This window comes from Armigeres subalbatus, unplaced genomic scaffold (assembly GCF_024139115.2).
Source record: "Armigeres subalbatus isolate Guangzhou_Male unplaced genomic scaffold, GZ_Asu_2 Contig1411, whole genome shotgun sequence".
Taxonomy (NCBI): domain Eukaryota; kingdom Metazoa; phylum Arthropoda; class Insecta; order Diptera; family Culicidae; genus Armigeres; species Armigeres subalbatus.
The window spans coordinates 30601-43215 of NW_026942190.1; the positions used below are offsets into that span (position 1 = coordinate 30601).

The 12615-nt window shown below is 44.0% G+C and overlaps 1 protein-coding gene across 2 annotated transcripts; it reads left to right on the top strand.

Moving 5' to 3' along the window:
* The first annotated feature begins 36 nt into the window (after positions 1–36).
* Positions 37–1781, top strand: LOC134202792 (dynein regulatory complex protein 9-like). 2 transcript variants are annotated; one of them, XM_062677785.1, is made up of 6 exons: positions 37–444; positions 504–602; positions 664–956; positions 1018–1326; positions 1387–1563; positions 1661–1759. In XM_062677785.1, the coding sequence occupies exons 1-6, from the start codon at positions 85–87 to the stop codon at positions 1665–1667; spliced, it is 1245 nt and encodes a 414-aa protein (XP_062533769.1). In that variant the 5' UTR covers positions 37–84; the 3' UTR covers positions 1668–1759. The 2 variants fall into 2 exon arrangements, with proteins under 2 accessions (XP_062533769.1, XP_062533770.1); XM_062677786.1 differs by having other exon boundaries at positions 1387–1781.
* Positions 1782–12615: the final 10834 nt, after the last annotated feature.

The window sequence follows — 12615 nt, forward strand, 5'->3', positions numbered from 1 at the left end:
ACGAACTCAAGTGTTTAATCGATGGCTTGCAAAAACGCCGCCAATTAACATAATTTGCAAAATTGTGCACCGTTTCGAGGAAAGATGAACGACGCGATTGAGGAAATTTTCGCCAATGATTCGCCGGAGGACATCGAAACGGTGAAGAATATGATTGAAAAAATTCGGCTGGAGATCATGTCTCACGGTGAGGAGGAATACGACTCGTACGATCCCGAGAGCCTGCAGAAGGTCGAGTTCAACATCCAGATCAACAGGGTCACGGTGATTCTGCAGGCAATGTCCGACACGTTGGAGGTGCTCTTCTGTTTGCCAGTGATTTGCCGAAATGAAGATTTGATGAGGAAGTATTTCAATGACGAGGAGCAGGACGTACTGCGGGCCTTGTGCAAGTACATGCGATCTAAGGATGATGAAGGAGGAATGGTACCGGAGATTGTTAATGTAAGCTGTGGCCATCAGATCTTACTTCGCTTCTACTAATGACTTTTTCATTTTTTCAGATGGCAGACTTTCAGTTTCCTTCGACAAAGTTTATCGAGTTGGTTGAGATGGTATCAAACAAGGATCTTCATAAGGAGATAACAAGCCACGTGAAGAATGTTAGTACTAATATCAATCTTTGTTAGTAATTTCATCGTTTACAGACATTCATATTTGCAGCTGCCAGGCGTTTACAGGAAGTTTTTGTCCAATGTACGTGAATTCCGTAAGTTCACCATCAACAAAATGAAAATGACCGCACAGAAGGACTTGGCCAAGGAGAAGCTTTTACATCGAATGTGGCAATCGAACGCACGAAATATTAAGGCAATCGCCAAAATCGAGCAGGTTTTGGAAGAGAAGAGGGCTTCATTCCAGGTGGAAATCCAAGAGAAGACGGCCGTAATCGAGAAGTATCGGGTCGATATTGAACGCCTGGAGGAACAAAGCAAGAAGCAAATTGATGCCTTCATGTATGATTCGATCATTTGTTTAAATCCGCTTAAAGTTCAATAATTCCCCATTCACTTCTAGAAACGAATCGGACCGGAACATGTTTCACTATTTCGAGCGAAGTGATCAACGCTATGAAGAACTTCAGGAGGAAGTGAATCGCAGAGTCAAGGAGTATCAGCGAACCTTGGAGGAGGATCTCCAATCGGAGAAGGCAAACCGACTGAAGAAGGGAAAGTTGACTCAACAGCTTCAGCTGTGGCTCAACAAGTACGACAAGGATGCCGGCGAACGGACCAAGGAGTTGAATGCTTTGGGCGATGCCTTGAAGGAACGTCAAGCGGAGTTCGATGAATGGAAGCGTACGGTTTTTGATCCTCAAGAGAAAAAGTACGGAATTTCATAGATGCATGCGGTCGGTACCAACTAAGTGTGTTCTGTCTTTCGAAGGTACTTCGATGCAATCGAAGAGAGGCGCCTGGACGAGCTGCGCGCTCAGGAGGAGGTGATCCACCAGTTTATGATGAAACGGGCGGCCATTGTACTGCAGCGTGCCTGGCGTTCGGTTGCCGAAAGAAAGCGAAAAATGCGAGGTCGTCGCGGAGGACGACGTGCCAAGGGCAAAAAGTAAAGTTCCTTAACGTGCAAAATTATTTATTTATTTAGTATTCACAACTGGTCAAAGTTCAGTATTGAAATTTATTACGTAACTGCCTTTTTGCAGGAAGTAAATTGCAACATTGGGTTCCTTTCGAGCGAAGTCTTACTTTCACACAAATGTGATCTTCAGATGTTTGAAACTAGAGTTGATGTGATGCACAAGACTTGAATGTTTTTTAAATATATATTTCACGTGTTTGATATGTAGAGTTTTCAATATTTGAAATAAAGTGAGTAATATTTTAACTGCGTTAGGACATTTAATTCTTCTGTCAAAATAATCTTTTTTTCCAAGAAGGGCAAGTAGCTGTACCACAGATCACCATGTGTAGTGACCCGAATGGGAACATTCTTAACCTCACAAAACTTTGAGAAGTTATAGGAATTCCATTAGTTTCCTTTCAAACTGTAGAGAGGAGCTCAGCGGATCGGACTAGTGGTCAACACGTCAAAGACAAAGATAGGACAATATTAGCCACCCACCACGAGTGTGTATCAGTCGGCATTCAGCTCTCTAGTCCAATTTTTTGACGTAGGGGATTACGTCCTTTAGGAAAATAGGAAGATTCTAAGTATTCAAATTTGAGACCGTCACGAAAAGTGGTCAGGAAGTATAAGTTAATATCTCAGCCAGTACTGGAAATTCTCATTTTCAATGAGAGATGTCACGCGATGTTTACATATCTGCCCCTTTCAATCTCTATAGAAACGCGAAGGATGAATGGCAAGCTACGAAAATCTCAAAAAATATTTGTCCCGTGACAGGGCATGAAAGTGTGCAAAATCTGCTTTGTTTTTGTGTTTATTACCACCTTCAACTCGGTGAATTAAAGGAATATGATTGATTTATCGACTAGTCACTATTCTTTGCATATATGTATTAAAATAATTTAGAAATTTTTATTTTAAAATAAAGCACAACATCCTTTCATGACTGCCTTTCATGCAAAATTGATCAAAGAACCCACGATACTTTCATTTGGTCGCCTGAAATAGAAAAAGGCGCTTTGCTCTCTGTCTTATGACGATCACGACTTATTCCAGTACTGATCTCAGCCTTCTTACAACCGATCTCGGAGATTTGCGTATCAATCGATCGATGACCTTTCTAAGATTTTTCATAACTATTAAAAACAATGGGTTAAAAGCGTTGATCTATTGCAAAATTGAATTTCGCCTTGCACTGTGAAAAATCGGTAAACCAATTAATCCCTTATGTGCATCGCAAGCACAGACATCAAAATCGTGCAACTTACGGGCTGGGCTCTGGGCACGAGGGCCACACCCAAGTAACCAAAAGTTCCAAAGTACTTTTAATGGAACTTTTGGTTACTTGGGCACAGTACTGTCTCAACGATGACGCCGGTAGCAGCAGTCCCAGCTGAAAACGGATCATCGAGAGGTCGTCAGCAGCAGCACTCAGGAGAAATTTCACGCAATCTTCAGACCATCGTTTGGTTGCTGTTCGTGATTAGTTTTTTTTTTTTCTTGTTCGGGTGTGCCACTGCGACCAGTTATTAGATCTATTGTAGCGTTACCCGTATCCTTAGTGTTTAAGTGCATGTCGAATTACTCCATTACTATTGATAAGCAATGCAGTATCGGTTTCGATACAGTTGTTGTTTTGTTTTCTCAAGACCACCATGACAAGGTCCCGCTATTTAGACCCTTCATAGAGAGCAATCCCATTGAAGGCGCGCCCCTTATCAATAGGAAATCAATCCTTTCTTGAGAAAACAGAACAGTGATACTGTTTTTGGCCATGCATCGGAGCCCTAGCCACATCCTTGTCATGCTTCTAGAATATCACCAGTAAACAATGAAAACCCGGGATTTAGCTCTGTCTACAAGACCATTTCAAGCAAGAGAATTTGTTCAGTAATAAGAACTTCCGTGTGTTCCTCTCACTACCATTGTTCACCAGTTCAAGAAGAGTTAGTACGTATTTAAACCCCTAACTCGATTTTTCCAGCAATCAGTTCAGCCTAGGGACGGGTACCGAGGTTTTTTAACTAATTGCTTGAAAAGTTGTTTCCGCTGCAAACAGTTTAGCCTCAAACAAGAGGAATTCGAGTCTTTCAACTGTCTGCAAGGTAACATTAATTATGTTTTATTTCTGAGACTGCTGTTGGTAGCGAGGACTAAATACGATGAATCCTTAATTACCACAACTTATTGCCCTAGCTAGAAAAACGGATTAGGCTAGGGCTCTGTTTGGTAGATCTTACACCGCAACACACTACGTCAAAGTGATCTACCGTGTTACGGGAATCGTGATTAGTTAGACGCATTGTGAAAAGAAATCAGGAACACCATTTTATACGAGAGAAGCTAGAGCCGAGATAAATTTTCCCCAAAGTGCAAATCATAACCGCTTGGCGAAGGAAGAAAGTTGGAGTTGGTAGCGATAAAAACGCTTGTCGGAGGGAGACGTAGCAATAATTTATTCGTATGGACTGCGTCTATCGTGTTTGGGCGGTAAATCATTTCCAGGGTGTGAACTTATTATTCCATTATCATTTAGTATTCAGCCAATAAATCATTCTAGAGGTGGAATTCAGATAAATCTTGAATGGTGGACTTCTAGCGCTATTCTCCCTCTTCAATTTTGCCTATTGCACTATGTATAATATTTACAGCGTGAAACGCTTGTAACACTTAATATACTAAATGATAATAAGTATAATAGTCCGCCATACAACACTTTTTGGAATTCTGCCTCTAGAATAAGTTATTGGCTGAATACTAAAGGATAACGATGGCTTTTAGTTCCCTTCGAGACGGCGGATTAGCTAGCTCGCCCGGCATCAGATGGCGGTCTGAAAACGGTCACGAAAACCGGACCTCGGCTTGCCAGTATCCGATTGCAATGGAGACCGAGGCTGCCCCTTACGGTGGCTAGTAATATTGGCGTCTGCTGGCCGTGCCTTTTGTTCGTTCGATGCCAGTGATTCCGAACAGAACCATGGTCGACGCATTTTCTTCAAAGTGCAATTCATAATCGTTTAGCGCCGGTAGCAGCGCAAGTGCTCGACAATGCGATTTTTTTTTTGCATGGATGGTGTATATCGTGCTCCAGCAGCAATTCATTAATTGACGTCATAGGCAGTCATGTGAAGTCTTCTTTCAAGATTCTGAATTTTGGTCTCTTTCTTTTCGTGATTGAAAAGCCGCACTATTGAAAACAAAGCGATTAGCTGAGACAAATTTTCTTCAAAGTGCAAATCATAATTGCTTTGCGACGGCACAAATAAGAGAGTCCAAGCTTCTTCATACAATGTCATGTTCATGTCATGTTCATTTATTCAATCTACATCTAAACAGATAACACTGAATCAACAATTTGACGCCACAATACACGGTTCGAGGCCGCATCTCTCCATCTCGCCAAGTCGTTTTGCACCTGGTCTGCCCACCTTTCTCGCTGTGCTCCACGCCGTCTCGTACCTGCCGAATCGAAAGCGAACACCACCTTTGCAGGGTTGCTGTCCGGCATTCTTGCAACGTGTCCTGCCCATCGTACCCTTCCGGATTTAGCTACCTTCTGGATACTGGGTTCGCCGTAGAGCTAGGCAGGCTCGTGGTTCATTCTTCGCCGCCACACACCGTCTTCTTTCACACCGCCAAAGATGGTCCTAAGCACCCGTCTCTCGAATATTCCGAGTGTTTGCAAGTCCTCCTCGAGCATTGTCTACGTTTCATGTCCGAAGAGGATTACCGGTCTTATCAGGGTCTTGTACATGACACGTTTGGTGCGGTGGCGAATCTTTTTTGACCGCAGTTTCTTCTGGAGCCTGTAGTAGGCCCGACTTCCACAGATGATGCGCCTTCGTATTTCACGGCTAACATTTTTATCAGCCGTTAGCAAGGATCCAAGGTAGACGAATTCCTCAACCACCTCGAAGGTATCCCCGTCCATCGTAACGCTGCTTCCCTGTCGCGCTCGGTTCCTCCCACCAGCATGTACTTTGTCTTTGACGCATTCACCACCAGTCCAACTTTTGTTGCTTCACGTTTCCGGCGGGTGTACAGTTCTGCCATCTTTGCAAATGTTCGGCTGACAATGTCCATGTCATCCGCGAAACAAATAAATTGACTGGATCTGTTGAAAATCGTACCGCGGCTGTTACACCCGGCTCTCCGCATGACACCTTCTAGCGCAATGTTGAACAACAGGCACGAAAGTCCATCACCTTGTCTTAGTCCCCGGCGCGATTCGAACGAATTGGAGTGTTCGCCCGAAATCTTCACACAGTTTTGCACACCATCCACCGTTGCTTTGATCAGTCTGGTAAGCTTCCCAGGAAGCTGTTCTCAAATCCATAATTTTCCATAGCTCTACGCGGTCTATACTGTCGTATGCCGCCTTGAAATCAACGAACAGATGGTGCGTTGGGACCTGGTGTTCACGGCATTTTTGAAGGATTTGCCGTACAGTAAAGATCTGGTCCGTTGTCGAGTGGCCGTCAACGAAGCCGGCTTGATAACTTCCTACGAACTCATTCACTAATGGTGACAGACGTCGGAAGATGATCTGGGATATCACTTTGTAGGCGGCATTAAGGATAGTGATCGCTCGAAAGTTCTCACACTCCACGGGACTGACACTTGTATACCTCCACCACAGTTCATTTGGTAGCCAACATAGAAAATTCCGCACTGACAGCCATAAGAAGAATCATGGGAAAGAAAGAGATAGGTGCGTTCCACACTGACAGTTCCATAAACGACAAGCAGAAGAAACGAGACTGCATCTACACTACGAAAACACAACCAAAACATCAGACCCCTTTCACACTCCAGCTTGTCGCTTTTCTTGTAGATGGGGCATATAACGCCTTCCTTCCACTCCTCCGGTAGCTGTTCAGTTTCCCAGATTCTGACTATCAATTTGTGCAGGCAAGTGGCTAGCTTTTCCGGGCCCATCTTGATGAGCTCAGCTCCGATACCATCCTTACTATCTGCTTTATTGGTATTTAGCTGTTGGATGGCATCCTTAACTTCCCTCAAGGTGGGGCTGGTTGGCTTCCATCGTCCGCTGAACTGACGTAGTCATCTCCTCCGCTGCCTTGACTTTCACTGCCTGTACTCTGAGCGCCATTCAAATATTCCTCGTAGTGCTGCTTCCACCTTTCGATCACCTCACGTTCGTCCGTCAAGATGCTCCCATCCTTATTCCGGCACATTTCGGCTCGCGGCACGAAGCCTTTGCGGGATGCGTTGAGCTTCCGGTGGAACTTGCGTGTTTCTTGAGAACGGCACATCTGTTCCATCTCCTCGCACTTCGCTTCTTCCAGGCGGAATTTTTTCTCCTGAAAAAGGCGGGTCGGCTGTCTCCGCTTCCGTCTATAACGTTCCACGTTATGCCGAGAAGCTTGTTGCAGCGCGACCGCCCGTGCTGCGTTCTTCTCTTCTAGGATCTGTCTGCGGTGAAATCAATTAATCGTAGGCCGTTTTCGTTCGTCAGCCGGTGAGCGCTGAACTTCGCAATAGTCGGTCTAAACTCCTCCTCTTGGCCAACCTGAGCGTTCAAATCTCATATGATGATTTTGACGTCGTGGCTTGGGCAGCCGTCGTATACACGTTCCAGCTGCGCGTAGAATGCGTCCTTATCATCATCAGTGCTTCCGGAGTGTGGGCTCTGGACGTTGATTATGCTGAAGTTGAAGAACAGGCCTTTGATCCTCAACCTGCACTCAACCATCACTATGAAAGCTGTTCCCAGCTCGTGTGTGTTGCCACAGCTCTGGTAGATGGTATATGATTAGTCCTAAACATTCGCACCATTGGTCCCTTCCAACAAACCTCCTGCAAACCGATACCGAATCCACGGTCCTTGAGCACCTTGAGAGAGATTTGTAGTTCCACGAACCGAGTTTCCAATCGCTAGTCCCTTTTCGTCGCAGTGGTCTTCACCGATGGTTCCGCCCTAGTAACATTTTGGTTTTTTCATGGTTTTATAACACTCTTGAAGAGTAAATTATGGTCTTCAAAAGCATTATAAAACTTAAAATGTTACTTGGGTGAACCGTACTCTCTTGTTGATTGTTCGTTGCGTATGTTTCTTAAAGGCTGGCTTGCAGGGTCTGACACCAAACCCCCTAAATTTCCGGAGGACCATTCCTCCTAATTCCCGGTGGACCATGGTGCACAGTTTCACTTAGGGGCAAGCCAGAGTAAACGCGACGCGAAGCGGCTCACGTAAAAGAATAACAATCATTATCATCAGGCTGTCAAATTGCACTGTCGCGTCGCGTCGCATCGCACGTCGCGTCGCATCGCACGTCGCGTCGCATCGCACGTCGCGTTTACTCTGGCTTGCCCCTTAGAGTCCCTCGCTGGCACTCGGACGATGATCAGCCGCCCCTAACATGGAGAACATATGCTATTGTGAGCCGATCCTGACATGGAGAACAGACGCTCATGAGCAGTACACCTCCGAAGAGGAGCAAATCCCCCCTTCCCTGTCAGCTTTGTTGGAATATCAGGTAGTGTGCGACGCTTCGCTGTAGATCGAAGATGGATAGGAGGTAGGCGCCAGTTGGTTGTAGTTGCTCTTGGGTAGATTAAGGAATATTGTTATGGTTGTATTGTATATACCTATTGTTGAATAAAGAGAACTGCAACTACTGGCAGAAGTATCAGTCAGTAGCCTGCCGTGGTGTAGAGAGGGAACTCTAGTTGTTATTCTTAGTGAGGGGGGTTCCCTTCTCCGGCCAACAGGTTATGGGCCCAGGAACGATTCCCATCTTAGTGGGATGTTATTGCCGTCGACGTTATCGCAGTGGGATCATGGATCGGCCGCATAAGTCGCGTGGCGCAGTGGGATCATAGATCAGCCACGTAAGCCTTGGGTAGCGCTGGACGGAATTCATCAGGAGGTTGGAACGTTCGGTAGGATGCTGGCTGGTCAGTAGGAGCCCAGGAGGAGCGTCGGAACATTCAGGAGCTAGTCAACAGAGGGTGCTGTGCAAACGTCGGATAGAGGCCATTTGTACGGGCAACGGATTGGGCTAGGAGGAATTGTTCGGCGAGGAGGAGCTCTGGACGGGAGGCTCGGTGAAGGAGCCAAGAAAAGTAGCGACGCGTGCACACTAAGGAGGAGTGTTGTAATATCAGGTAGTGTACGACGCTTCGCTGTAGATCGAAGATGGATAGTAGGTAGGCGCCAGTTGGTTGTAGTTGCTCTTGGGTAGATTAAGGAATATTGTTATGGTTGTATTGTATGTACCTATTGTTGAATAAAGAGAACTGCAACTACTGGCAGAAGTATCAGTCAGTAGCCTGCCGTGGTGTAGATAATGAACTCTAGTTGTTATTCTTAGTGAGGGGGGTTCCCTTCTCCGGCCAACAAGCTTCAATTTCTGTGTAAATTTCAAAGAATATTCAACAGAAACTTTCCGTGGATATTCCAAACATTTTCCTATAGAAATTTGGTGCACGAGAGTGAAGAATACTCCAACCGATGGATATTCAATTTCGCAAAAAAAAGGTCTGTTCAGATTCCGTACCAGCAGAACCGAAATCTTTCGAGAATCAGTCACTGATCCCGGTTCTTTGGATGGGCCATTCTCAATGCTGGAATTTTCTATGTCTCTTCTTTCATCGAATAACTCTGCTCCGGGATGCGATAACATCAAATTCAATCTTCTTAAAAATCTCCCAGATATCGCAAAAAGACGGTTACTTGACCTGTACAACTGTTTCATGGAGTACAACATCGTACCACCAGAATGGCGACAGGTCAAAGTAATAGCTATTCAAAAGCCTGGGAAACCAGCGTCTGATTACAATTCCTACCGACCGATTGTCATGCTTTCATGCATGAGAAAATTATTGGAAAAATGATCCTTTCAAGAATCGACCATTGGGTTGAACAAAATGCATTACTCTCAAATACTCAGTTTGGATTTCGTAAAGGTAAAGGAACAAATGATTGTCTAGCGTTGCTCTCTTCAGATATACAGCTGGCCTTTGCGCACAAGGAGCAATTGGCTTCAGTATTCTTGGATATTAAGGGCGCTTAAATGCTGTCAGACAATCTGCACAGTAATGGATTGCCCGTTATTTTGAATAATTTCTTGTACAATTTGTTGTCAGAAAAACAAATTAATTTTACACTCGGCACTCTGACAACTTCCAGAAATAGCTACATGGGTCTTCCCCAAGGTTCATGTTTAAGTCCCTTGCTTTATAATTTCTATGTTAAAGATATTGACAATTGTTTGGAAGGACAATGCACGCTCAGACAACTTGCAGATGATGCCGTGGTCTCTCTAAGAGGTCCATGTGCAGCTGTCTTGCAAGGACCATTGCAAAGTACCCTAGATAATCTGACTGTTTGGGCCAGACATCTAGGGATCGAGTTTTCACCGCAAAAAACTCAGTTGGTTGTGTTTACTAAGAAGCGGTACCCTGCTCAACTGAAACTAAAGCTGTTGAATGATGACATCAACCAATCTTTATCTTCTAAATACCTTGGGGTCGTGTTTGATTCTAAATGCACCTGGAGACTTCATATTGAGTATTTGATAGAGAAATGCCGGAAAGGATCCATTTTCACGTTCTATCTCCGGAACATGGTGGGGTGCTCACCCGGAAGACCTCATCAAACTCTATAGAACGACTATTCTCTCTGTTTTAGAGTACGGATCCTTCTGCTTCCTCTCAGCAGCTGATTGCCACCTTATCAAATTGGAACGAATTCAATATCGTTGTTTGCGTATTGCCCTTGGCTGTATGCATTCAACGCATAACATGAGCCTGGAGGTGCTTGCTGGAGTCACTCCTTTAAAGCACCGTTACTGGGAGCTCTCACTAAGAATACTAATCAAATGTGGAACAAGTAACACACTTGTCTTACACAACTTCGATAATATGCTTGAACTGGTTCATCGGTCAAGATTCTTAAGAGTTTATCTCAACTACATATCGTCAAATCTTTGTCTTCCATGTTATACTCCCCCTCGAGTTGACTTCACCAATGACAGTTTCTCAATTGAATACGATCTGTCCATGAAACATGCTATTCAAGGAATACCGGATCAGCTTCGAAATCTTTTTATTCCCTCCATTTTCTTCTGAAAAATATGAACATGTCAATTGCAACAACAGATATTTCACTGATGGTTCTCGCATTAACGGATCCACTGGCTTCGGTGTTTTCAATGTAACTTCAACCACCTTCCGAAAACTTCAGGAACCGTGTTCGGTTTATGTTGCTGAGCTGGCAGCAATTAACTTCGCTTTGGGGATAATTTCCAATCAGCCCGTAGACCATTATTTCATCTTCTCGGATAGTCTTAGTTCTATCGAGGCACTCCGGTCGATGAAACCTGTTAAGCACGCATCTTACTTTCTTACAAACATAAGAGAGCAGATGCGTGGTTTGGTCGAAAGATCATTCAAGATTACCTTTGTTGGGGTCCCTTCTCACTGCTCAATCCACGGCAATGAGAAGGCAGACTCGCTGGCATAGTTGGGCGCACAGGAAGGTGAGGTTTATGATAGACAATTCTCGAGCAACGAGTTTTTCCCATTAGTCCGTCAGAGTACTCTTCAAAGTTGGCAAAGAAATTGGACACACAACGAACTTGGACGGTGGCTATTTTCCATAGTTCCAAAAGTTTCTGGGCGAGCGTGGTTCAGAGGTGAGGACTTAAGTCGAGGCTTCATTCGCGTGATGTCGAGACTTATGTCTAATCACTATTCACTAAACGCACATCTGTACAGAATAAACCTTGTCGACAGCAACTTATGTAGGTGCGGAGCCGGTTATGATGACATCGATCACGTAGTTTGCTCGGAAAACGACGTCTCCAGAGAGCAATTATTGGATACCCTAGTGGCCCGAGGTAAACAACCCTTCCAGGAGATAAGAGGTGTTTTGGGGGATCGTGATGTGGTCTATATGCAAGCCATTTATAGTTTTCTTTGTTCCTCTGACATAAAAGTCTAATACTTTTGTTTTTTTCTTTTTCTCAAAGTTTTTTTTTGTTTTGTCTCTGTCTGTCTGTCCCGTAGAGCGCCGTAGCTCTGGCCGTCCGGAAGATGCTCCCATTCGAACCATTCTTCGAGCACGACGACACACCACATCGTCCCCGACGCCAAATGACCGGATGAGCTACTGAAATTCCTTGATTATGATGATTCCCTGATTCCCGAATCCTAATCCCCGTCCATCCTTAAACATTGTAAACCTAACCTCGAGTCACCACGAGTACGTTGGCTTATTTCCCTCTCTTACTAATTTAATAATAAGATTATGTCGATTGTACATATCTCAAAGAAACGTGGCTCCGTAAAGTGTTATACACGCCTGAGCCTACCAAATAAACGAAATTGAAAAAAAAAAGAAATTTGGTGCAATTTTCCGTGGAAATTTCTTCTGTAAATTCTAAAGAATTTAATTTCCAAATAAATATTTTGGAAAAACTGAGATTTTTTTAAGGAAGATCATCAGTTTTTTCCGGCGAAATTCAGTAGCTTCTGCAGTTAAGGTGACTCGGGGAGACACTAAAAACTGTGTTATTTCTCCTATCTTTCGTCTCTTTCTAGCATTATCAACTGTAAATTTATCAGCATGTAGATTGCGAGTAAGCACTCTCCGGTGATACTTTTTCAAAATCATATTTGTTGTAGAAAAAAAGTTAAGCATTCAATGATGGAAATGATGAAGATTTGATGATTGTTAGTGCTTCCCGTGTCACCTTAATGTATTTAAATATCCCGAAAAAATGCAGAAAAAATCTTCAAGAAATGAACGTAGTTAAAAAAAAATCGCCACGCCGACTCACGCTGCCGCCGCTATGGTTAAAATGGCTAAAAATCGGACCGCACAAAATATCTGCTCACTGAGCAGAAACTCGAATTCAGCCCGAGAAATGTTCTACCTACCCAAAAATATTTGTTGATATTCAGTCAAATTCAGTTAACTTTAGATCAAATTTTGCTTGCTTCAAAAGATTTTAGTGCAGCAATGCATCAAAAGTATTGGAAAATTAAGAAGCAACTGCTCTG